Source organism: Bos indicus, chromosome 24 (genome assembly GCF_029378745.1).
Source record: "Bos indicus isolate NIAB-ARS_2022 breed Sahiwal x Tharparkar chromosome 24, NIAB-ARS_B.indTharparkar_mat_pri_1.0, whole genome shotgun sequence".
Taxonomy (NCBI): Eukaryota; Metazoa; Chordata; class Mammalia; order Artiodactyla; family Bovidae; genus Bos; species Bos indicus.
In genome coordinates, this window is record NC_091783.1 from 57,967,666 (window position 1) to 57,993,487 (window position 25,822).

Genomic DNA, 25,822 nt, shown 5'->3' on the forward strand with positions numbered 1-25,822 from the left:
AGTAAAGACCGAAGATTGTGACGAGACGGATGTCCTAGGGGCTGACCGTTCTGTTGTGTCAGCATCTTTAAGATTTTAATTGGAGGATAATTGCTCTTCAATGGTGTGCTGGTTGCTGCCGTTGGACACCAATCAGCCGTGAGCATACGCTTATCCCCCCTCCCTCCCACCCCCATCCTCCCCTCCAGGTCATCAGAGGGCACGGAGCTGAGGTCACCGAGCTGAGCGGCAGCTTCCCACGAGCTCTTTCACAGGCGACAGTGTACGCATGTCCGTGCTGCGCGCTCTGTCCGTCCCACCCTCTCCTCCCCTGCTGTGTCCACAAGTCCACGCTCCACATCTGAGTCTCTCTACTCCTGCCCTGCAGCTGGGTTCATCAGCGCCGTTTTTCCAGATTCCATACAGAGCCCTTTGCTTTTTAATCAAAGTGACCAGTGCTGGGCCATCCCCATAAAAATCTGAAAATCTCTTGGTGATTTGAATCATCCCTCCATCCCACCCGGAGGTTCTGAATGAAGCCATCTTGGAACTCGGGCTGGAAGAAATTGAATTTAGACCCTGGAGAAGGAAATGGCAAGCCGCTCCAGTATTCTTGCCTGCAGAATCCCATGGACAGAGAAGCCTGGCATGCTACTGTCCATTGGGTCACAAGAGTCGGACACAACTTAGTGACTAAACCACCAACCAACTTGTCACTGAAGGAGTGCAGGCCGGGCGGCCAGCCCAAGACAACAGAGCAAGTGGGTATGGCCCTCGGAGTCTCCCCGCCGCAGACGGGCGCTCTCCTGCGATGCTGCGCCTTCTCCCCGGGAGAAGAACCTGCGCCTTTGTGTCTGGCGGCTCCCAGAGGGACCATGCTAGCCTCCAGCCTGGGGTGGTCTTGGGGCTCTTCCTTTTAGCTGGGACATTTCATATTCAAATCAAAGACTATACTCTCACAACTCGATCGTGGGGGGTGAGTGTCCTGGATGGACAAGTCCCCAGGCCCCCACAGACCCCGAAGATCCAGCAAGAAAGTGGGCTGAAGGGCTGCTGAGAGGAGGACAAAAGGAGAAAATCCACACAAACCACCCAGGGCAGTGCATGACATGAGAGGATGCTATTCCATTGATGGCGGCCAGGCTGTGTTATAATTGTCAGTGTTCTAACTGGTGCAGCTGGTGGGGGCTTTGTGTGGAGGCGATGCTGGAGCTGAGATGGAAAGATCTGAGATTTGCTGAGGGAGGCAGGGGCGTGGGTGGCATAGCAGACCATCGACAATTTGCAGGGCCCAGCGCAAACTGAGAACACGGGTTCCCTGGGCAGTAATTAAGACTTTGAAGATGGCAGCAGCGGAATGTGTGTTAAATGAAGCTCGGCGCCCCTCTGAGTGTGGGGACTTGCACAACTGCACAGGCTGCCTGCCTAGGGAACTGGTCCTGCTGGGTGTGAGTGAGTTCTGGCCGAGTTTGATTAATCGGGCCAAACACAGATCGGCAGAAGGAAGCCTGCAAGGGCTGGCTTCGTGCTGAGTCTGTAGCTAATACGATTCAAGAAGCTGGGCCTCCTTCATTTGCAGGCAGAAACCACAAAGGGCAACAAACGTGAAATGAATGGGCTGGGATGGTGCGTTCTTCCCCAGGACATCCAAGCTGGGTTTTAAGCTGTTCGGGGCACGAGAGGTTTCTTTTTATTTCTGAAGCTGAAGCATCAGTGAGTCGTTCCATCCAGCCTGCCCCTTCTTCTTCCCTGTGGGGGGACCGGTTCTTCCCCGCCTCCCTGGGGGCCCACAGTCTATTTTCTTGTGACAAATGACTCAGTTTTTAAAAGCCAAGCTCCTCCATTGGAAGAAAAGTCAGCCCAAGACAGGTGCTGACTCTAGCCGGGTAGGAAAAAAAAATGCCACTGCCAACCATGTCATCCGGCCTGAGTTTCCACGGCGCCTGAACATCCATCCCCTGGAGGGACGCAAGGCCCCCTGGACCTGTGACTGTCAGATGGGATGCTTGTCTCATGCTGATAAACTGAGCTTCCCAAACTGGGATGATCAAAGCCAAGGGCAGCTTCCCTCGTTAAGCACGTTGGAAACAAGTCGCAGCCATCTGTCTAAGGCTGTCTCGAGGCTTGCTTGTAAACACTGACAACACCTACTCTCTGCAGAGAAGAATCACTAATTCATACCGTGACCTCCCAGAGAATTCGCTAGTCGCTTCAGCCCACCCTGGCAGCCACGTGTGTGATGCTGTGTAACGAGCAAGCCCTTACAGTGACATAGGGGTTCCCACCTCTGAAATGGGAGACGGCTGAGTCTGAACAAAGGAGCTGCACTTCTGGGCAGCCTGGCTCTGTCGGCCTTCTAGAGTAGCCCCTGGGAGCCCAGCTATCTTCCCAGGAATGTCTAACCTTCTTTAGAGTCCTCGGGGAAAGTTGGAGTAGGAAGCAGAGACGGGGGCTGATTTTATTTGCAGAAGGCCACGTGCAGGCAGGGCACGACTCTAGAATGAAAACAGCTTTGCTCAACCAAAGAGCCCCTTACTCAGCCCCCAGATCCTTTCAAGCCCCAGCTTGAGTGCATGTCTGTGGAGCCTCCCTGGCCCTCTGACACCATGAGACGACATCTCTCCAAATTTTCCTTCTATCTCTGTGAGAACTACAACCAGTTCTCAGAATTCAGGGTACACCTTTCTGTGTACAGACTCTGATCTCTCCCAGGACACTAGTTTATGCTCAGAATACCTGTCCAGTGGAGGCTTTCCAATAAAGGTCCAGGGGACAGATGAATGGATGCTGGCCCCATCCTCAGAGCTAACTGACCTCAGCCCAGGGCATCTCCAGATCGCATTGCTAAACTTCCCATTCTCTCTCCACCTAATTTTGGACCCCCACCTGGGCCTCCCGGGTAATAGAGGATGTCCCACCCCTAGCCATCTCAGTTCATCTATTTTTGCTGCCTAGCATCTGCAGGATTAAAAGCCTGTCTCCTTTCACAATTTGGTCTCTATTTCAGCCAGGGACGCTGGGCTTCTATTTGACCTCTTATTCTCTCAGACGTAGTTTTTTATGAGAAAAATAAGCAAAATAAAAAAAATAAATAAGACTTAGTTGCTTAGGGGAAAAATAGGGCCACATTCTTTGTGTTTTTAGACTGCTGAACCCAGAGTTTTTCAAAGGACACGAGTTCAATCACTGCAAGGAGCTATACACCCAGGAGGTAGGAAGTACAGGCTCTTCTGCTTGGGGTCCACCTGGCAGGCCACGTGTGCCAAACGCCCCCCTCAGCACTGGGGGCCACACCTCTCTCATCACGACAGCTCCCCTGTCAGGTCCCCGGGGCAGACACTCACCACTGCTGTTCTTACTGGGTGGATGTAGTGGGGTAAACAGTATCCCCCAAGGTCATGTCCTTCCTAGAACCTCAGGATGGAGCTTTATTCAGAAACAGTGGCATCGCAGATGCCATTAAGATAAGGTCATTCCGGGGAAGAGCGGGACCTTGATCCAATATTCCTGGTGTCTACTGAGAAGATAGAGACACACTGGGAGAGCAGCAAGGGACAAGGCAGGCAGAGGTGGGGGCCGCACGTCTACAAGCCAAGGGATGCCAAGGACAGCAAGACTCTGGACCAAGGAGAGAGGAGGGGACACTCTCCCTCAGGGCTCCGGAGAAACCAGTGCGGCCGATGCCCCGATTCTCAGCTTTCAGCCTTCAGAGCCTGGAAAGGATGCATTTCTATTGTTTTAAGCTCCCTGGTGTGTGGTTGACTCGTTACAGAAGCCAAGGAATCTAACACAAAGGAAACAATAACCACCTGCATTTGAGAACTCTCTCACTCATTTCTACTTTTAGACACCTTAGTCCTATTGCATTTTATTAACTGAATCTTTTTTATCCTTATCCTCAAATCAGTATAATTTTCTAGTCCGTCACTTTAACTCATCCATCTTCTCTCATGATCTCCAGGCATGGAACAATTAATTTATGCTGCTGAACACCATCCGATAGAGTCTTTTCTTAAATATCTTGCCCCTTGGACGGAAGTGGGGCATAAAGATCACTCGAGGGCCGTGTTCACGTGCTGGTTTGGATTCAGTAGGCCTGGGGTGGGGTCCGAAATCCCGTGTATCTATTAATGCAGCTCTGAGCTCCCACTGATGCCATTGGTTCCTGTGGAGGAGCAGGAGATCAACTAAGGCGCGGATGGTCTCTTGTCGTCCTCAACTTCAGAAACGTCTTTAAATCGGAACCGACCTCTTTCACTCCTGACATTTCATTCCTGACATTTCCTCATAAACATTACTGTCATGACCCACTTCCAGAGGAGCTAGGAAGCTGTTTATTTCTGTGTCCTGCCTGTACCCCACACAGCCTTATCCCGCGCTTCACCATTTAGTAATGTGTTGGCCGTGGGTCTGTCATGAAGGGCTCTTACCATGTTGAGCTGTGTTCCCTGGACACCCACTTGGGCAAGAGTTTCTTTTTAATCATGAAGGATACCGAATTTTATCCAATGCTTTTTCTGCATCTATGATCGCGTGTCTTTTGTCTGACACTGACTCGTTTGCATATGTTGAGTCATGCTTGTGACCCTGGAGTGACCCCAACTTGATCATGGTGCCTGATCCTCCTGACAGCTTGTGGGATTTGCTCGGCTAGCATTTTGTTGAGTGTTACACAGATTAGCTCAACACTTCCTATGCGTGGGAATCATGCTAGGCTGACTTCCTGCTTAAAAACAATTCCTCTTTCCTCTCATGTTGATTATGGATGGTGCAGCCTTCCAGGCTCATACCAAGTTGACAGCAGAGCCGGCTTCTCCTCCAACTTAGCAGGACTTCCCTGTGCAATTTTCTGCCTCCAGACGCCTGGAGACAGGAGAGGGGTGGAGCCAAGCTGCAGAAACCGCCACCCCTGGCTGCAGGAAAGAAATCAAGGTTCTTGTCGGGCTTAATAAAGGACTCGTCTAAAGACGATTTGGCGAGACAAGAAAAACCTACAGAGAATTCCCACAGGTTGGTAACCCCTTTAGAAGCCAGCCAGAGCTATTTATAACAGAGGCTTTAGTTTGAGAGCCTTTCTGAAGAAGGGTTTAATTTTTAAGGAACAGCTAGGAGGACATGATGGAGAAGGAAACGGCACCCCGCTCCAGTGCTCTTGCTTGGAGAATCCCGTGGACAGAGGAGCCTGGCGGGCTGCTGTCTATGGGGTCGCACAGAGTCGGACATGACTGAAGCGACTTAGCCGCAGCAGGAGGACATGACACGCAGGCTGAGGATGTAGGGAGAGAACTGAAATAAACCCCAGTTGGAGGCAGGGGAGCATCTGTGTATGAAATGAAACCAGGGCTGGGTGTACAAACAGGCAGAACAGACTGTCGCCCGCGGGTAAAAGGAGGGACACCAGGGGGCGCCCACGGGAACCATCTAGCGATGCCCGCTGCTCCATCAACACCCTCCGTGTCTTCATGAGTGTTCCTGTGCTTCTCACTAGGGGGCGCCCACGGGAACCACCTAGCGATGCCCGCTGCTCCATCAACACCCTCCGTGTCTTCATGAGTGTTCCTGTGCTTCTTCACTGGGCAACAGCTGCATGGCAGACACTGCAGGGGTTAAACAGGATTAAATAAAGGGTCGCGGCTCTTTTCCAGAAAGCTGGCTATTTTGCATAGGAAACGGAAGTGTGAACAAATAAAAAAATATTATGCTGTGATACAGGGCTACGTAAGGCAGGGATATGATTTTCCCTCCATTGCCTGGTGGGTCCTAAGCCTGTCGCGGAGGACTAACAGCTCTGGCCTTATCTGGTGAGGGGATGGGTGAAAGTTCAGGGAATGTTCTGAGCAAAAGCAGCCATCCTACGGAGATTTGAGGCCAGAAGCCACTCGTAGAAGATCATAAGCCACACTACCTTTTTCATCCTGTGAGTAGTCAGTGCTTCCCAAAGTATGTTCCTAGAGTCTCACAAGATGCTTTAAAAAAAATCTGTGGTGTAAATATTATGAAAAATGCCATATAATCGCTCCCCTTGCCTCCTTGGGCACTCGAACTACACATCAGCTCTTTAAAGACCCTGTGAAGGAAGTCTCACACTAAAGAAACTACCTTTATTTATCCAAGTCGGGGTTTCCCCAAATTATTTGACAATGGCAATCTGTGAAAAACGCTGCTGTAAAACTCCTGGTTTCTTTGAGGGTGCGGATGGGTGGCTCAGCTGGTAAAGAATCAGCCTGCAATGTGGGAGACTGGGGTTCGATCCCTGGGTCGAGAAGATCCCCTGGAGAAGGGAAAGGCTCCCCACTCCGGTTTTCTTGGGCTTCCCTGGTGGCTCAGACGGTAAAGAATCTACCTGCAATGCAGGAGACCTGGGTTCCATCCCTGGGTCTGGAAGATCCCCTGGAGGAGGGCATGGCAACCCACTCCAGTATTCTTGCCTGGAGAATCCCACGGACAGAGGAGCCTGGTGGGCTATAATCCATGGGGTCACAAAGAGTCGGACACAACTGAGCGACTAAGCACAGCGCACACCCACGTGTAACAGAGCCGAACCGTTTCCCAGGCGTTGCATTCTGCACTGGTCTCCAAGCTGCCCTCTTTCCTCCAGACCTCAGCACCCACCCCCACAAACACCTCGTCCAGCCACCCAGTCCCCCGCCTGTCAGAGCCTCCGGGGGTCATTCCTGCTTCTCGTGGGCCCGGGGCCTCCCGTGGCCTCCGAGCTGTCCCTGAGCTCACAGCCACACAGACGGGAAGGCCCCGCGCCCCTGGGAACACAGGCCGGCTGCTTTCCTAGGGGCTGCCCCGCGTGCCTGCTGCCCTTCTGGCGCCTCCACAGCCTCCCTCGGGCCGCTGCTGGAGCAAGAGCCATGCTGCCTCCATGGAAACCAGCCTGGGCACTGTCTCCCCTGACACCCAACCCCGGCTAGGGGGAAAGCCGAACGCGCAGAGGGGAAAGGGGGCTACAGCCACCCCCCATCTGGTTCTCTGCTGCTGGTGGGGCCGGCAAGCAGCCGCGCTCACGAGGTGCCTGTGCGGAAGGGCTTCGTGGGGCAGGCCCTGGAGCCCTCCAGGGTGGGGATCCTCTCCTCCCCGCGTCCTCCGCTCGGCCCACGTTCTGCAACTCGCCCCCCCCCACCTCCAGGCGCCTTCCCTGCGGCCTTCAGACCCACTCACACCCCACGCCTCTTTCCAAAGGCAGCTCCCTCCTCCACCCCCGAAACTGGAGCCGCATCACTGCTGTTTGCTTAGACCTTTCAGGAGACACCGGGAGTTCCTTCCAGACAGTCCTGGTCTTCACCCAGCCCTACTGGCCCAGGCACGGTGACCCCAGCTCTCTTAGCCATCACCTCCTCCTTGTTCATCACAAGCATCCCCCACTGATCTGCGGGGGTGATCTCAAGTCCAATCTCTCCAGATCTTTCCGTGCAGACTTGTCTTTGCATCTGGAAATGACGAGGAGCCTGGCTGTGCTCCTCCGGTCCTCAGTTGGGGGAGCGGGCAGTGGGGTAACTAGCGAGCAGAGCCGGGGAGTGGGAGGAGCCCTCTGCTCCAATTCCAGTCACTCCGTGGTCCTTTACAAGGTTTTGGGGGGAGGCTGCTGGACTGCCAACGTTATTGCCTCTCTGTGGATGCTAGGTCCTCCTAGCTGACTTCTCAGCCCAGGAGACTCTCAACACACACTAGGAACACTGCTCGTGCTGACACTGGCAAAAAAAAAAATTGTGAAAATAGGTGTTCCTGTCGGGCCTCCAGGCCACCTTGATGGCAAGGACTGGCCGAATAGGTCAGACGCTGGCCACCTAGCTCTGCTACATAAGGGCTTGATCGGATTTGAGACGGGATTCAGGCTGCTTTCCAGAGAAGGAGACCACGGTGGCAGGACCCGACGGCAGATGTCTGGTATCCAGGGCGTGTGAAAGCGCCTTTATCAGGCCCCTTAGGCCTGGGAGGCTGGTCCTCTGAAGCCTGGCACTGGGGAGTCTGCTAGAATGCCGGGATCTACAGCAACGCGGCCTGCTGCGCAGAGCACCAAGAGGTCAGGGGAGTCTGAGCTGAGCCCGTTGTTCCTCCCCTCCTGGCAGACTCACGCATTGTATTAAAGAGTCTGCCCAGAGTCACCACACACACACATATATGCAGCACATGATGTGCACACACACACACACATGCAGCACATGGCCCCACACCCACGTGACCACACCCTCAAGCCTGTTCTAAGCGTTTCTCCAGTATCAGAGCCCACCTCCTTCCGCCCACAAGTTCATTTCAGCCCTTCCTCCCCAGGCACCAGGGTGTCTTGGGATTCAGTCTGGGTTCAGCACCCGCAGGTGGCACCACCCCCAATGCAGGGCTCCCCAGGGGCTGCTCTTGGCTGGAGGGCAGAGTGCTTTTTCTGGAACTCAGCTGACTGAGTGCAGGAGTCTGTGCTGATTTTTCAGGCTCATGGGGCGTCACACTGACACCAGGAGGGCCTGGTTCCCTAAGGGAACTGCCCTCACGGTGCGTCCGCCGTGATTCGGGGGCCTTGTCCCCCCACGGCTGCCCCTCTGCAAGAACGAGCCGTTCATGATTCTGCCCAGCCCTGGCTCCCGGGTCAGGGACTCTGACACACGCTACGATCCTGTGGGCCTGACACTGGCCGACAGCCTGGTGGCCACAGAGAGGGAGTTGTCTGTGCCTATTTATAGTGACCCTAGTTTAATTCAAGGCTCACTGCCTCCGAAGAAATCTGTCCAGGGTACTTTTCTTTGTCTTTCACCAACGTGAAGCGGACTTTGGGGCAGAGATTACAGAGGACAAAAGCTTGGCTCTGACGCCCTCTGCTGGCTGGACGGCAATATTGCCTTCTCCCCAGAAACTGGGCGGACCAGGCCAGGTGTGCATTTGCAAGACCCACTGAGACAGCTGCGGCTCTGTTCCCAACAGGTGTTGGTTTACACCGACTTTGATTTGATTAGGTTAAATTTCCGAGTCTTATATTACGGAATTAGGCATTTTTCCTTCTCGCCCTTCAGAGAACTCTAAATGGCTGGGCAATTTTCAAATCAGAAATATGTTCGACAGTGGGGTTATTATCTTTGGTCTTCCTAGAAGATGGATTATTAGATGTTGAAGCAATCCGACTTGCCACACGTTGTGACATGAAGTTTTGGTACTCAACATTGCTGAAGGAGTGTGGGGGTATGGAGTATTCCAGAATATGCCACGCTTCAGTGTTAAGGATCATACCACCAGGTAAAGTCGCATTGGAATAAGTCATGATGGTCCCCTATTTTCTTTTGTAATATTATAAGCGATCTTAAAATAGTCTCACACCTCCTGGCAGCCTGGTGTTCTTTTCAACGTGATTAAAAGAACACATGTAATGATGCCCACACGGAGCACTGCTTCTCAGGGTAGGGGCGCCTGTCCCCAGGCTTCAGTAGAGCAGGCCAACTGGCCGTCTCTTGCACGGATGCAGGAAGCCAGCCCTGGGGGCTTGCTAAGAATAAAGAGAAGATGCCTGGCCACGTCTCCTGCTCTCTGGAGCCTCTGACACCCGCCAGGCTCCCCAGCCTTTCTCTCCCCCATTCGAGATTGTGTCCCACACGTCCCCACACGTCTCCTGTCTGTTTACGCTGTCTTTGTGCTTGAAACCCTTCCCCAAATCTCTCGCATTGACTGCCCAGACTTCCTTCTGCAGCTCTGACTTTTCCTTGAGTTCCTTCAGCAGAATCTTGCCTCCTGGCCCTAGGGACCCCTTGCAGCCTGTGATCAGGCGGCCCCCTTTCCCTGCACCTCCTGCTCTGTCCTTGGGAAGAAAGAAGACGGGACGGACACAGCCCCCAGGGACCTCCAAAGAGACCTCCCAAACCCTACGCCTTGTACTCTGATCAGAGAAGATTCCTCTTTTGTTAGTTTTTTCAAGCTGAGCTAAGAAACATTTCTTTAGAGAGAAAAAAAAAGTGACTGCAAAAGTTTAAATAAAAGGTTTTTAAAGACACAATGGACAAGATGATCTAATACCCCTAATAGCTAATATTTCTCAGACATTTCAGAATTCCCTTCTCTCCCACCCCCTTTTCAGGGAGGAGGCAATAAGTAACACTTAGGAGACAACGTTTTGCACTGGGTGCCAGCTCTCGGCTCTAATGGGTGCTGGGCAGCTGTCCCAGGACAGATAAGTCACATTAGAGCTGAGAACAAAACCAAAGGGATTGGATTTCTTTTTTAAATTACGAGAAAAAAAAATATATGGTCCAGGTTCCTGGAAGTTGTTAACATGCTTTTTAAAAGACATCTTAAATCATCACTCTTATGCTTGTCTTAGTCTTTGAAACTTCTTGGGCAGGTTTCTGCTTTGTTTTTATGGAAAGTGGCTCCAAATAATGGTATGGAATTCGCCTACTCTTAAGTCAGGCTGGGGCATGAGCCGAGGAAGGAGGCCAGTGTTTATCAAGCACGTGCTGAGCCTCAGGGACGGGATGCAGATGAGCTGGGGGATTCTCAGGACCAGCCTGGGTCCCCATCTGTGCCTCAGTGGCTTTGAGAACGTCAGGGCTCAAGTCCACAGAGCCGGTGAGACAAGAACCCGGCACTCAAAGCAGGTCTGTGTGACGCCTGGATCTGCCAGATCCTACAAAGGACATGATGCCTGTGAAGGAAAGCTCTAACTTGGGAAATTCTTCTGAGGTCCAGGAAAATCTCTTTGTAAATAAATAAATAAATAGGGGCACCACACATTTTCTAAGCGGGGAAATTTGCTCAGGACAAATAACTAGACAGGATGCTAGGATGGCAGGCATGAAACGATACTGTCCTGGGCAAACCAGGATGCCCTGTTGCCCCTTCCATCATGTGGGCCAAATGTCTATGACGCCAAGAAGCAAGGTTACCAACAGGAGAATCAGAAGTAGGTGGCAGGACCAAGAGCTGAACCCAAGTCTTTAAAAAAAAAAAAAAAATCCGTGCCCTCACTACATCATACCCACCCCCCACGACATACGCTCTTGACAAGCCCACGGCCAGGACCCACATCCCTGACTCGTAGACACGGCTCTGGTCAGCAGCGGGGGTGTAGCATGGAGATCGTTCTACCGCAAAACGCTATTATCCTGAGCAGGGACATGGTCAAGCTGCATCTTCGTTCTAAAGCCAGATTAAAAGCTTCTGTGTGGTTGCTGAGAACTTCATGAAGCAGACTTGTTGATCTGGAGGTTAGAAGAGTGTTCCCCTTTCTACTTTTCGCAAATCCCTTCTTCTCTCCATCCTTCATATACTAATTGAAAATTGTACTTGTTAAAGGACTGCCGATGCCAGTGGTCTGAAATCACCAGAAAGCCCAAGTAAACACGTTGCTCCCAGCTGTAGGAGACTGAGCTATGCCAATCATGCTGTTCTATTGTGTGTGTTTCTGATGCTTTGAGATCTGCAGCTTTGCAGGCAGGGGCGGCTCCCCCTGCCAGGGTCAGCCAATTCCTAGAGACAATGACTGGCCTTCTAGAACGCCTCGCGTAGGCCAGCTAACCAACCTGCAGCCCACTCCCACCATCCACTCTACCGGGTCTCACACTCTGGGCCCCCTGCCCCAGTCACCACAGGGCAGGCAGCGGACAGCGCCACTCAGCCCCACACCCCAGAGCCTCCCGGAAACTTACAGACGACTCAATTCCAAGCTCTCGCCCAGGTTTTCCCCTCCCCTCCTTCTGCCTGACTGACCCTGGGGCCTCCCTGTGGTGCTCCCCACCATGGTCTGGCAAGCCCCTTCCTCTTAGGAACTGAGTAACAAACTCTTTTCAGTGGCGACTATCTCCTGATCTGTCAGCTTCGTCATGCCCGAACCATAGAAGAGCCTCCATTGTAAAACACAAGCCACCCCTTCTAAAACTCACTTGCCCCCACCCCATTTCCCCCTTCTTACAAATAATCCTAGTCCACGGGGACATCAGCAGTGGGAGAAAGCCCAGCAGTTCCAACCCAGAGTTCTATTTTCACAAAGGAGCGCAGATAGACAGCTTTCTCCTTACTGGTGGTCAAGCAAAGCAGAGAAAAGAGACCGTTTTTTCAAGAGACACCCCAGTAAAACATGATCTTAGGGCCACCTGGGCACTGCTCACCCCATAGTAAGCAAAGCGATACCCGAAGTTAGGAAATCAACACCATTGATAACAACCAGAGTCATCAATCATAGCCCTTCCATAGTCATCTGCCCTTTAATCAACCATGGGAGTTTGGGCGCTGCCTAAAATACTAAGTATTTGGTGCAGAGTACAGGGAAAAATACAGGTTTCCCAGGAGGCGCTAGTGGTAAAGAACCCGCCTGCCAATACAGGAGACATAAGAGATGCGGGTTCCATCCCTGGGTCGGGAAGATCCCCTGGAGGAGGGCATGGCAACTCACTCCAGTATTCTTGCCTGGAGAATCCCGTGGACAGAGGAGCCTGGCAGGCTTTGGTCCATAGGGCTGCAAAGAGTTGGACATGACTGAAGCAACTTAGCACACACGCAGGGAAAATACATTAAAAATATACAAGTTGAATTCACTGCACTCAATTGCACAAATTTTTAAAATAAGCCAACAGTCAAAATATTAAGTGTGGAAAAATGGAATATTCCTAGTGAAAAAAATTCCCAATAATGCTGGCGTTCCCCTCCGCCCATGGCACTCCTGTGGATCATTAATTTTGAAATATATTCAGAGTTCTTATTTGTTTCAAAGTTAGGAAACCACATGAGTCTCCTTGGGAGAATGAAGTCCATAAATATTTTAGGTAAGTGAGAGAAGTGAACTGAATTTATCCCACGAGCATCTGTCGTCCACAGTTGGGACACAAAATCACTTCTGCCGGAAGGTGTTTGGAAACCCAGAGTTGAGTGACAGGCACTAGATTTTTTTTTTCTACTCACCCTTTAGCCTCTGTTGCTATGCCAACGTCAGTTAACTTCATGCCTACACCTACAGGAAGAGAAAGCAAAGACAGCACGTGTTACCCGGGGCTCCTCGGAAGAGAGGGACCACGCATTCACGGGAAGGGGCCATCCCAGCCCCGTCTTGTCCCTTCCTGCAGAAACGCTTCCCTTGTTTCCCTCAGCAGCAGCAGACAGCATCCCAGATATGCGTCCAGCCTACGGGGCCACAATAGGGAAGGCGGGCTTTGGGGGCAGCCAGCCGAAGCATGCGCCCAGGGACGCTGTCCTCTACCTCCCTGGCCCACCCCACTGCTGGAGCAGGGGACCTGGCACCGGCCCCAGAGATCTCTCCCCAGAGACACTCTGCTGTGGGCCTAGGTCTATTCCGTGCTCTTCAATAAGCATGGAAGCCCTTGTCCAACAGGAAGTGGGCTGGGTGTGGCCTGGGCAGACCAAGTTCAACAGTGAGAGGGTTCAAGACCGGCATCTGTTCAGTTCAAGGCCAGGCTCCAGACCTACACCCTCCCATCTCCATAAAGACAGCGTCTGATTCAGGATCGAAGGTTTATCTGGGCCGGCTCTAGATCCAGGGAAAACCTCTTGAGTTATATGTACACTTTTCAGCCACTGGACTGGAGATGCAGACATGTGTCGCCCATGGTCTAACCCTTTGATGCTTATCCTAGCTTCTATCCATTCAACCAGGGGTCCCCAACCTCCAGGCCATGGACCAGCACCTGCTGTCAGATCAGCGGTGGCATTAGATCAGAAATAAGGTGCACGACAAATATAATGCGCCTGAATCATCCTGAAACCAACGCCCACCCCCGAAACCCCTGGTCCACGGAGAAACTGTCTTCCATGAAATTGGTTCCTGGTGCCAAAAAGGTTGGGGACCGCTGCATTAAAGCATCAGAAGTTGGGTGTTGGGGGGGGGTGCCGGTTGCGCAGCAAACCAACACCACAGCTCTGAGCATCCCACCCTGGGTCAGTGAAGAGCTCTGGGCATCCTTGTTAGAATCCTAAACATACAGGAACCTTCTTCCTCTCCCCCAACCCCCAGCAGGGGCAGCTGGGACAATGGCTCAGGAACCGGGGATTCAAACAGAATGAAAGTCCTGTTATGTTGCGAGGAGGAAGACAGCAAGATTTCCACCTTCCACGGGGCGGGGTGGCAGGGGGTGCCTCTCTCTCAAGCACCATCTTGTCTGGAAGGCAGTCCTCTCTGATGCCCAGAGTGTGGGTGACCTACGGCCTTTCCAGAATCTCCTTTCCAGACCAGACACCAGCTCTGTTCCTTCCTCTGTAGGGTGGTGGCTGTGGGCACAGCTCCGGCTCCACGGACCTCTGCTGTAATCTCACCCACGCCGCCTGATGGCAGGTCCTTTACAGCAGGGCATGGGGTCCACGGACCCTGGAGGGTTACAGTCCACAGGGTTGCAGAGTCGGGCATGACTGAAGCGACTTGGCATGCACACGTGGGCTCCATGGTGCCACGCCACCTGGGTCTCGCCTTCTCGTATCTCGCCCCTGACTCGTCCCGGCCAGGCCAGGCTGTGGCTAGGGGAACCAACATTCCCAGCAAAAGCCGACCCTGAGGGTCAGGCCGGATGGCAACCTAGTTCCATGGTCTCTGTTCCTAGGAGTACTGCTCCCTGAGGCTCAGAAAAGCAACGGCTAAAGGGTTCGAGCTCTGATCCAGCAACACCTGCCTGAGCCGCGGTGGAGACACAGGCCGTGTGGCTGCTCAGGCTGGTCGGACAGACAGAAACAAAGAGCCGTGCTTTCCTGCAGGGCCCCCGGGAGCCGAGTTAGACACAGCACTTTGAGGGCACCAGTAAGCATTCTAAAAACCTCTTTCACTGCTGGTCACTAAAATGCGCCTCGTGCTTTCAAAGCTGTTAACAACGAAAACATACGTAGAAATGCTTCACGTGGTTTTTGTCATAGGAACTGTACTTGGGAAGGAAAAACGCTGAATTGCAAAAGCCCTCTCTGGACATTCTGTTTCGCAGAAAATGTTGTATTTAAAAATTACAGCTCTAAGCCGCAGAGAAGTCCAATTTTAAAGTCATTTGGCAAAAAGGTCCTTGAGCTTGGGAATTGCTTTTCCTCGAATCTCACAATTACCAGCTGTCACCGACACTGGAAAAGCAGAATATGACTTTCAAAAAGAAACCTCTCACTCGGCTTAATGATTTGCCAGCAATTCAACCAAGGTTATTAAGGGTCTCTATAGGACGCTAATTTGGATTATGGTGTGCAGCTATTAAAGCGTGTCGGGGATGACAGTCATCTACGGGTTGTTTCCGACGGAAGGCGGAAGGAGGCAGTATCGCAAGAACCCAGAATTTGAGTCCTTGGTTATCGGGCTGACAGCTTCTTAGCAATCACAGTGGTCTCAGTGCGTGCGGGCCTTGGGGCCCAGTGGCAGGCTCACCTTTCACCCCACAAACCTGCAGGACTCCACAATCCCATCAACACGTGAAGGCAACCAGGGAGAAAATAAGAGTCTGAGAAAAAGCGATAATTGAGCTTGGGTTTGTTTGGGATTTTTTAAATCCTAATTCCAGAGTCTCAGCAAAACGATAAAACGTAGGACTCACTTAGAGAATAGGTGTTACCTAGTGCCACAATGGAGATAATGGAAATCTTGCCCAGTAGCAGAGAGTAAAGCACCCTTATGAGACACTGTGCCAACACTTTAAACCACACATGTCACCATAAGGTGATGTAAGGTTCCCCTGTAGCTGTTGCCCAGTGCCTGGAAGCAAAATTAGCCATGCACGAGGCTCCCAGTGTTGCTTTTCAGTGTAACAACTGTATTTGACACAAAGTTAACTCGGAAGGAGAAAGACAGGTGAGTCTGAGAGTGGCACAGACAGTCTGGGTGAAACAGCTGTCTGTGAAGACCATGTTTTGGGCGCGTGGCAGCAGCGTCTCTTCATGAGTGAGTGGTTAGGGCTGTCTTCAGCTTGCAGGTCAGCCTCCCCTGCAAGTCTGAACACTGCCCTCTCCGGCTGGCCTCAGAGGAGCCCCTCACAGCAGCCTTCAACATTAAGGGATACTTGGGAAACCTTGCACATTTGTAAATTTGAGTTTTCGTGGAGAGAGCTTGGGGTTCAGAAACAGTGTGCTGCAGCGGGGGAAGGAGAGGGTGGGACAAGTTGAGAGGACAGCGTTGACGCAGATACACTATCACGCGTCATCAGAGGACAAAACTCAACAGGAGGAGACACACGTATGCTCAGAGCGGATTCATGTGGCTGTCCAGCAGACACCAGCAGCATTGTAAAGCAATTACTTTGATTTAAAAAATAAACAGGGATGCCTGGCACTCAAAATAAAAAAAGAAAGAGTGGGTTGGAGTCTGGGACCCCTCTTAGCAGCCGATTGACAGCCATAATTAGATCCTTAACTCCCAGCCTCTGTTTTTCCATCTGTAAAATGGGGATCATGATGTCTCTTTGGCAGGGCTATTAAGATGAAACAAAAACAGGGGAAAATGAAGCAGGCAAAAACTGATGAACTCCAGGTTAGGTCTGTAGACTTATTACATTGTGCTGACGTCAGCCTCCTGGTTTCGACCGTGTTATAGCTATGCAAGGTGCTGTCATTAGGTGAAGCTGGGTGAGGGATACCTGGAGACGCCTCTCCACAGTCTTGCAACTTCTCATCCCTATGGTTATTTCAAAAGATTTTAAAAATAGGGAACACTGTGTCAGTGCTGTGCTAAATGCCCTCCTCTCACGTAATCCTCACAGCCACCCCCTGTGGAAAGGACTGAGACACAAAGGTGAGCGGCCCGCTCACGGTGGGACGTGGGGGTGCCAGGGGCTCTCCTCACCGCCAGGCTCCAGAGCTCGGGGTCCTTGCGTGTGACAATGTCTGACATTAGCAGGTACCCAGTTATAGGTCAGGTTTTTCCTAAAGCGTTGTCATCTGGAAACGAAAAGGGAGGCCCCCATGGCCAAAGCTGCTGGGGTGGCAGCCCATTGCCCGCCCTGCGTGCATGCACATGGCTGTGCCCTCACGTGCCTCCACCAGCCTCTCTCAGCCTGAGAGCCTTTCTCGGGTCACATGCCCTCGCTGCGCTCAGCAGGGCTGGCCCACGTGCCGGTGGCAAATCCAGGGGAGTTCACACCCCCCCACCGCAGCAGCCTTCTGCTGGTTACTAAGGCGAGCTGGTGTATAAACACACCTGCTCCTCAAGTGTGATCTTTGCTGAGAAGCTTGTCCTGCTCAGCCTCCCAGATGTTCCCCACCAGGCATCAGCTTCAGGAATACACAGCAGTGACTGGGTATCAGGCACCCTATTGACTTTCTCTTCGCCTGCCACACTTCCTCAATCTCCTACCAGCATTTCCTGGGGTCCCCTCCCAAATATTTGCACTCGAACATTTGTGTGCGACAGAAGATGAACTTGGCCTAAATAAAGGAATTGTTTCTGCCCAACGTTTTGGAGGTAACCACTAAGCTAAGAGTTAGAGAGGAGACTTCCCTGGTAATCCGGTGGCTAAGGCTCTGTGATCTCAATGCAGGGGGGCCTGGGTTCAATCCCTGATCAGGGAACTAGATCTCACACGGCATAACCAAGACCTAGTGCAGCCAGATGATTTTTTTAAACTGTCCAAAGAGGCTGGAGACTGAGGTCATCCCACGGGCAAGCAGTGATGGGTCCCTAAACCAATCTCGGCTGAACATTTCTGGATGGCAGTGCTCCATGCACACCCCTATCCTCCAGGAAGAGGCACTGACCCCCGGCTCCACCAGGAAGGGACACCTGGAAATTCCCACCTGGTCTCCCCTGGACCCTTCCCCAAGCGCTTCTTCCCTTTACTGATTTGAGTCTGTATCCTTTCACTGTAGTAAACCGTAATCACGAACATAATGGCTTTCTGAGTTCCATGAGTCCTCCCAGAAAATCAGTGAGCTGCAGGCTGGTGGTCTTGGGGAAACCCCAAACTGCAACTTGTCTCAGGGCCTCTCTGTGAGAAATTTAATGATGACGTCCCCATTTCATACCCCAAATGCATTCCCCAAGAGGTGGGTATAAATGGAAAAAGTGTTGTAAATTCACCAGGGGAGCTTGAAATCTCAAGCCCCCGTGAAAGACCCTTTCACCTATTACGAATGAATTCTTACATTTTAATTAATCTTTTGGTATGTGTGGATTTTCATATATACGTGTATTCCTGATTTTGTGCCTATTGAGGATACAGAACACCAATTTTTGGTTACCTCTTGTAATGGGAAGGCATTATGAATAATTATAATTGCAATGAATTATTAAAGTGTACTTTGTTACTCGATTGGCTTGGTCATTTCAGGCTCCTTTGTCACTGTTTCTCATGAGACATTAGTTAATATTTTCTGCTGGTGAAGATGCTGACAGTCTGCACCCAGGAGATCATTCCATCCGCTTCCCCTCCGCCCCCAGGAACGTTCCAGACCATCCCTGGAACCCGGGCCAAGCTGCCCTGCTCACCCTGCATGTCCGTGACCAGCAGGCAGCCACTTGTTTTCTGGTAGACCCAGTGCTGGAAGGTGCAACACTTCTGCCCAGCCTCCGACTCTCTTCTCAAGAAGTTTATCTCCTTCCCATCCCTGATGGAATACTTCACGAATTCTCCAATCAGCTCTTCCTCCACGGTTGCGTACGGGATGTTATTCTCAGGTCGATGGATAAGGAAAATAGGAATGATCCTGGAAGAAAAGAGACCATGAGCAGGATTGTGTTGTCACGTAGGAATAAAGACGTGGGGACATTCTACCCGACCGGGAGGAGCAGTGGGCTGTAGGATAAACGCCCGGGTTCCATCAGATGTAGACTAAATATCTGCCAGTGATTATTTAATGGAAAAAAAAGGGGGGGTGTTCCTTTTATTTGTTCCTAGAGTTGATGAGAAACTCTTCCTCCAGATGGAGTTTAATTGCTCCTGTAGAAATGAATGTCTTTTTATAGCCATCGTTAGAGTCCATCAGTGACCCACTGGTCAGGTGACTATACCTCCGTCCAGCCAGCATATATCCACCCTTCTATCCATCCTTCCTTTTATTCGGTCAGCAAATATTCACTCAGTGGCTTCTGTGTCAGTCTCCCTCCCAGACGTCTTTCTAGAAAACACTAAAGACGACACAAGCTCTGCTCTCGACGCTCTTACATTTAAATGCAGGCGCCAGGCAGCAAATAGGTGCAGCGCGCTCTGTGCTCCGTGAGGAACCAGAGCAGTGGGGAGGACCGGAGCAGCCCAAGTGGGCGGTCGTTTTATTTGGGGAGGTCGGAGGCGGCCTCGAAAATAAGGAGCATTTGAGCAGAGAGGCCTGTAGGAGGTGGGGCTTGCGGGGGGAGCCATGAGGGCGTCTCGGCAGGAACATTCCAAGTGGAAGGAACGGCAAATGGAGAGGTTCTGGCCGGGGGCCTGGGTCGCGGGGTGCAGTTCAGACTGAGGGGCGGCATGTCTGGAGGGTGGTGGCGGCCGAGCAAGGAATGGGGGCGGGACTAGGGGGGCCTGGGCCACTTGGGAGACGCCGCCCTTCGCACTGAGCCGGGTGAGAAACTCTGGAGGGTCGTGGAGGAGGAGGAGATCAAACTTGCATGCGACAGGGGCCGCTCTGCACCCCTGGTGGCATGTGTGAGGATGCTGCGATGCGGGGGTCAGCGGTCAGATCCGGCCCTGCCCACTGGCCCACCGCCCTAGGGAATCCACCCAAACCCTCCCTCCTCCCACCTCCCCCAGCCTCACTCTACGCTGAGCACCCAGCTTCCTGGTCGGACCGGGAAAACAGAAACGCTGAGAGAGCTTCTAAAAGCTGCCACCACCACGCGCTCCCACCCCCAAGGACCAGCCCTTCTGGCTGCGACCCAAGCCCTCGCCCCACCGGCGCCCTGGACCCCAGCCCCTCCCCAGTGTTCGAGGACACTCCGACCGGTGGGGCCCGCTCACTCCTGCGTCACCGTCCCTCTGCAGACTCCTTCCCGGTGGGCACGCTGTGATGACTCCACAGCCTGCGGACCGGCAACCCACTCCTACCCCGACTCGCCATTCCCATCAAAACCCAAATCCGCCTACAACCCTTTCCCCCTCCCATTCTCTCCTGAACCCAAAGCGGCCTTTCTGCTTAAGAAAACCTCAGTCTGGGGCACCACGTTGCCCAGCGGAGCAGTTCCCTTCTTAGCCCTCATCTGACTTGTTCTCAGTGGCACTGAAGAGTTGATCTCACTTGTCTCTAAGACATTTTCCCCCGCCCTCCAGAAACTCACTTCCTTTTGGTTTCCTTTCTGCTTCCCTGGCTACTTCCTGTCTGCTTTGCTGGTTCGTGGTTTCTCCCCATCCTTTACACCCTGGCACATCCTGGGACAGTTCTCCTTGCTCTGCAATCAATTCTCTAGTTTTACATTCCCTTGCTTTAAATACAGTCCGCATTTACATCAGCAGCCCAGACCTCTCCCCTGAAATCCTGACACGTCTCCAGCCAACTAACTCTCCATCTATATTTGATGTCTAAAAGGTGCCTCGAATTTAACATGCAGAGACTGAACTACTTATTTACCCCAACTCCAACATCTGTAGAGTCTATTGGAAACTGTACCTTTGCATTCTTTCATGCATTCTTTCCATTCAACAAAAAAAATCAACTGAGTAGCTTGTGGCCTGTGCAGTGATCCATCTGCCATACACCTACACAAGTCTTACCCTGCCTTCACCGTCTTCAAGGGGCAAATGAAAGTGGCTCAGTCATGTCCAACTCTTTGCAAACCTATGGCTTATCCCAGCCCATCAGGCCCCTCTGTCCATGGAATTCTCCAGGCCAGAATACTGGAGTGGGTAGCCTTTCCCTTCTCCAGGGGGTCTTCCCAACCCAGGGGTTGAAGCCAGGTCTCCTGCACTGCAGGCGGATTCTTTACCAGCTGAGCCACAATAAGTTCACGTCAGGCTCCTCTCCCTTTTTGTTTCCTCCACGTTGTTGTCCTTGTTTAGTCACTAAGTCATGTCCAACTCTTGCGACCCCATGGACTGTAGGCCCCCAGGCTCCTCTGTCCATGAGACTCTCCAGGCAAGGTACTGGAGTGGGCTGCTATTCCCTTCTCCAGGGGATTGTCCTGCCCCAGGGATCAAACCCGCATCTTCTGTGTTGCAGGCGGACTCTCTATGGCTGAGCCATCACAGCAGCCCGGCTCCTTCTGTAAGTCTGATTAAACACACCTGGCCCCGGAAAGTCAGGCAAGCCTGTTCTCTCAAACTCCCCACGCCAGAGGCTTAGTTCCACCGTCACTCCCCGCTTTTGGGGCCGTAGCAACCACTTGCAGACCGGTTTCACCGCATCCAGCCTCTGGGCCTTGTCCCTGGACATCCGTTGTCCCAGGGAGATAGCTGTAAGAGCCGCATCGACACAGGACTCTCAGGGCAACGAAACTACTCTCTATGGTGATGACGCATCAGTAGACGGTTGTCCAGGCCACAGAAGGCACGACCCCAATGTACGCTGTGGGCCTGCAGTGATGGTATGTCAGTGCAGATTCATTGTGACAGACGCTCTGACCTGGTGAGAGGTGTAGATGGCGAGGAAGGCGATGGGGTGTGGAAATCTGTCCCCTCCATTCAATTTTGCTGTGAACCTAAAACTGTTCTGAAGATAAAATCTATTAACAATGACGTGTCTGCTCTGTGGCTCAAGTTTGCCCTGCTAAAGCTCCTGGTTAACCCCTGCCTCCTCCTCACCCCCAAAGCCAAGAGAACACGTTCCAAGCTCATCAGCTGAGCATTTTAAGTCCTCTGCATTCTGGCCTCCTGGCTTCCCGCCTCTTAGCCTGCCCCCGCTTTGTTTTCTGCCTCCCAGCACGCTAGATCTGCTGAACTTTTTCCGTCTCTTTGGAAACCTCCTTTCTCGGCTCTTCATCTCTTTGGACATGCTGCCCTCTTTGCTTGTGAGTCTCCACCCTTGCCCTTCATCTGGAGGACTCCGACTCACTCTTCAACACCCTCCTCTCGGAAGCCTTTCCAGACCCCCTCCCTCCTCCTCCTCCTCTGTGTCCCCATAACTCCTTGCACTCGACGCACTGGGTTTTGTCCTGCATGCCTCACACTCCTGCTGGCTGTGAGGGGCAAGAACCTGCTTCATTTTCTTTTTATTCTTTAAGTGCCCATCACCTAGCTTGGAGCAAAGCCTGGCTCGTAGTAAATGCTCAGTGTCTGGGGGAAAAAAGAATATGTATACAGGACAAAGTTTGAGTCTTGGCACGGACATCTGAGGCCAGGTAATTCTTGGGCGATGACTGTCCCGTGCATTACAGGATGGTTAGCAACGTCTCTGGCTGCTTCTCACCAGAGGCCCGGAGCAGCCCTCCTAGTCACGACTGATACAGGATACGACCTGACAGTCAAAGGAGAGGTCATCTCGTTAAAGTCTGACCACAACAGATGCCGTTTTCGAGGGCTTAAAAGCAGAAATTATGATAGCCACCCTGAGGAAGAGGTAAGAAGCTAATTTTTGATGTTTGTTAACATGAAGAATATGTTTAGTACAGATCGTCAGATGGGTAAACAAACAGGAACGTGCATTAGGGACTTATACCTAACAACTATCAAGATGTTTAAAGGCTCAGAAGGGAGGCTTCTGGAAAGGTCTAAGTGACAAAAGAAAAAAGTGATGGTGTGACAGTCGCCTGCACCAATGATGGTGACCGGGTGGGGAGGCGGGGAGGCTGGGGTCAGCTGTGTTAGTAAAACCACACACAAGCCCTACGGTGAAGGCCTCGGCAGTGCCCCGGGTTTTCAGCCAGAATCTCTACAGGTAAGCATGCAGAACAATCCTGTGTGACTCCGTGACCAAAGCTAAGCTTAGGAGGAGTCATGTGGACTGCAGGGCGAGGCCTCCTCCCCCCAGAGATGCCATCACAGGCACCACCATCATCCCCTCCTCTCTGGGGACCCGGGGCAGGTCCTCCCCCAGTGATGTGAGACTTCAGGTCTGTCTCTTACGAGGAAGGGGTCCCTGGGCAGGTCTGCACTCACACAGGGTTGCGGGGGGCTGCTCCCCCAGCGGTGAGAGCAGAGCTGGAAGGATCTCCCAGAGCACGGAGGACACGTGGGCTCCACCCACGACCTGTCCTCTCCCGGGAGTCCAGCTGGAGGCTACCCCCAGGTATCACCTCGAGTCAAAGATTGTAGAGAAAACGTTAGCAAAGTGGGAAGAAGGATACAACACTCAGGTGAGTTTTAAAGACACAAAACATACCATTCCAAAGAAAACCTTCTGCAGGCAACTCGGTCTTTGGCAGGGTGCACTTTACCCTCTTCTGCCATTTATGAGTGTTTCCTTAAAAAATAAAACAAAACACGAGAAGCACACCTCCCCTCTCCCCACCCAGTTTCAGATGGCAGAGCACTTCTCTCAGGAGCAGGATTTAGGCCAGGACACTGTCCTGAGCCACCACGTGGGTACCCCTTCCAACACGGATGCTGAGTACCAATCCCATGCTTGGGGAAGGACTGATGCTGAAGCTGAAATTCCAGTGCTTTGGCCACCTGATGTGAAGAACTGACTCATTTGAAAAGACCCTGATGCTGGGAAATATTGAAGGTGGGAGGAGAAGGGGACGACAGAGGATGAGATGCTTGGATGGCATCACCAACTCAATGGACATGAGTTTGGGTAAACTCTGGGAGTTGGTGATGGACAGGGAGGCCTGGCATGCTATAGTCCATGGGGTTGCAAAGAGTCGGATATGACTGAACGACTGAACTATCCCTCCATATCCTGCCCTTGTCCATGAATGAGGTCAAACTCTCCCACAATAAGGAAAGGTATTTGGATTCCAAAACGTGCACAGCCATTTCCAGAGCGGTGGCATATCTGCTGGAAGCCGATTAAGCCTGAGTCCTTCCCTGGACGCATCTTGATATTCATAATTGTGTTCTTTTCCTTAGAGAAGCCTGTATGAGTCAGTTCGCACAAAGCTTGAGTGTGTCCCTGCAGGAGGGCACTTTGGTGCCACGCCTGGTGGACTCTTCCTCCTCAACCAGGAACAAAAGAGAACAGAGCAGCAAGAGGGGCTGGAGAAGAACAGGCTGAGCGCTACAGACAATCCAGACCACCTCAGTGCACTGAACAGAAAGCAATTGAAAGTGGTTTTCTTTGCAGTAAGTTCGTTTTCCTTGAAGTTGCTGAGAATTGCTTCCCAGGTGGCGCTAGTGGTAAAGGACCCGCCAGTGCAGGAGACGTTAGAGACCCGGGTCCAATCACGGGTCAGGAAGACCCCCTGGAGGAGGGCGTGGCAACCCACTCCAGTGTTCCTGCCTGGAGAATCCCATGACAGAGGAGCCTGAAGGGCTACTGTCCACGGGGTCTCAAAGGGTCCGGACGTGACGGAAGCGACCCGGCAGGCATGCATGTATCCTGAGCACACAGGCAAACCTTGAAGGGCAGCAAGCACGAGGCTGTATGTGGTGTGCCCAACACACCTGCTCGGGAAGGGGATTTCTCTTCCCTTTTGTGAGTTCACAGAGATGACGTGGACAAGAAACAGGCCCTTCCTGCTTTCCCCTCTTCCCCGTTCGCACTGGTGTGTAGACGACTGCTCCGTCCGCAGTTTCCAACGGGCCCTGGCACAGCCCCTTGTCTTCCCACGTGTGGTTTCAGCCAGATAAGAGATCGGTATACACGAGCTCCAGACACTCCAGCATGCACGTGGGCCAACAGATACTTGTCAGTATAATAACCTCAGTGGGTAAACTCTGCGCCTCCGTGTCGTGCTCCACGGAGCAGGGACTACGCTCCCACGGCCCTGATTTTCCAATTTGCTTTTCCCTGATGCACCACCGTCTTTACTTGTTGTATCATAGGACTGAGTTTTTCGCGATCTGCTGTTCTGTTTATGGTTTAGACAACATAATACCCATGAGTATATAAGATTTTCTATTTAACATGGTATACATGTTTATTGAATTATTCCATATATCCATACACTTTAATATTTCTCGAGTATTTTTCTATAAGCCTCTGGAGGCCCTGTGAAGGGCAGGGTGGCAGCCATGTGCGCCCTCTTGGAGCTTACAGACCCGCTGAAACACACCCCATTTCTCCCCAGCTTCTCATCCCTCCAGCCCGCCCACGTCCCCAAGTCAGAGCCGGGCCAACCCAAGGGGGAGACACTCACTCGGGCACTTCCCCGAAGCCTTCCAGAGGCTGGGCTTCTGCGGCGTAGATCTGCGCGTAGTGCCTGGCGGTGTTCTGCACGTAGCATTCCTAGATCAGCCAAACACAGGAAACCCCAGGGGTGAGAAGAAAGCCAGAGCGCTGCCCAGTGAGACTCAGGTTTCCCACCGTAGGTCGACTCAATGCATTTGCAAACCCACCCCGGGGTTGGGGGCGCAGAAGCATCATGAACGGAGCCCACAGTCGGCAGCTGCAGGAGCTCTGAGACCTGAAGGAGCCATGCAGGTGACGGCCACGTGGTCTCCGGGCGAGGTGTCCCTGAACCATGACGTTTCTAGGACCCGCGTGGCTGAAGTTCACCCTGAGCTAAGGGGACTGGTCCCCGGACAGGGTTTCAGATGAAGTGTGTGTGCGGATGGTTGGGTTTCCCATGAGTTCTCCTGACTAAGATTCTCTTTTTTGAAAAGGTATAACAAGCTGTAAGTAACGAACACCTCGCCAAGATTGTTGGCTTAGGAAAAGCAAACTGGAGTCTGCTTTCCTAGTCTGTAGGGCTTTTCTAAGTGGGCATCTGGATGCTGGGGGATTTTCCATGACTGGGCCAGACGGTACTTCAGATGGAAGGAATACTCCCTGAAAGCAAATTGAGGAGGATAGACTAGGAAGAGAAAGGAATGTGTGGCAGAATCTTGTGCTCAGAGGAGAGGGGCTGTCTTCACGAGCACCAAGCCCACAGGACCATCTCCACGTCTGAGACAACCGCGGATGGATGATGTTTGAGAGCACCCAAGAGACCTGAGTC

General features: G+C 52.3%; 1 protein-coding gene across 5 annotated transcripts in view; it reads right to left on the bottom strand.

Annotated features, from left to right (window-relative positions):
* Positions 1-25,822, bottom strand: part of ALPK2 (alpha kinase 2) — a 143,142-nt gene that overhangs the window by 11,341 nt on the left and 105,979 nt on the right. Inside the window, exons 10-13 of one of the 5 annotated variants that reach the window (XM_070779116.1) lie at positions 25,022-25,110; positions 18,350-18,567; positions 12,859-12,907; positions 572-4,144 (exon numbers count right to left, since the gene is read on the bottom strand). In XM_070779116.1, coding sequence (XP_070635217.1) covers positions 3,952-4,144; positions 12,859-12,907; positions 18,350-18,567; positions 25,022-25,110 — 549 coding nt within the window. In that variant the 3' untranslated portion in view covers positions 572-3,951. Of the gene's footprint in view, positions 1-571; positions 4,145-12,858; positions 12,908-18,349; positions 18,568-23,100; positions 24,734-25,021; positions 25,111-25,822 lie in introns of those variants that run through there. The other 4 variants (XM_070779115.1, XR_011563863.1, XM_070779117.1 and 1 more) reach the window with 4 other exon arrangements.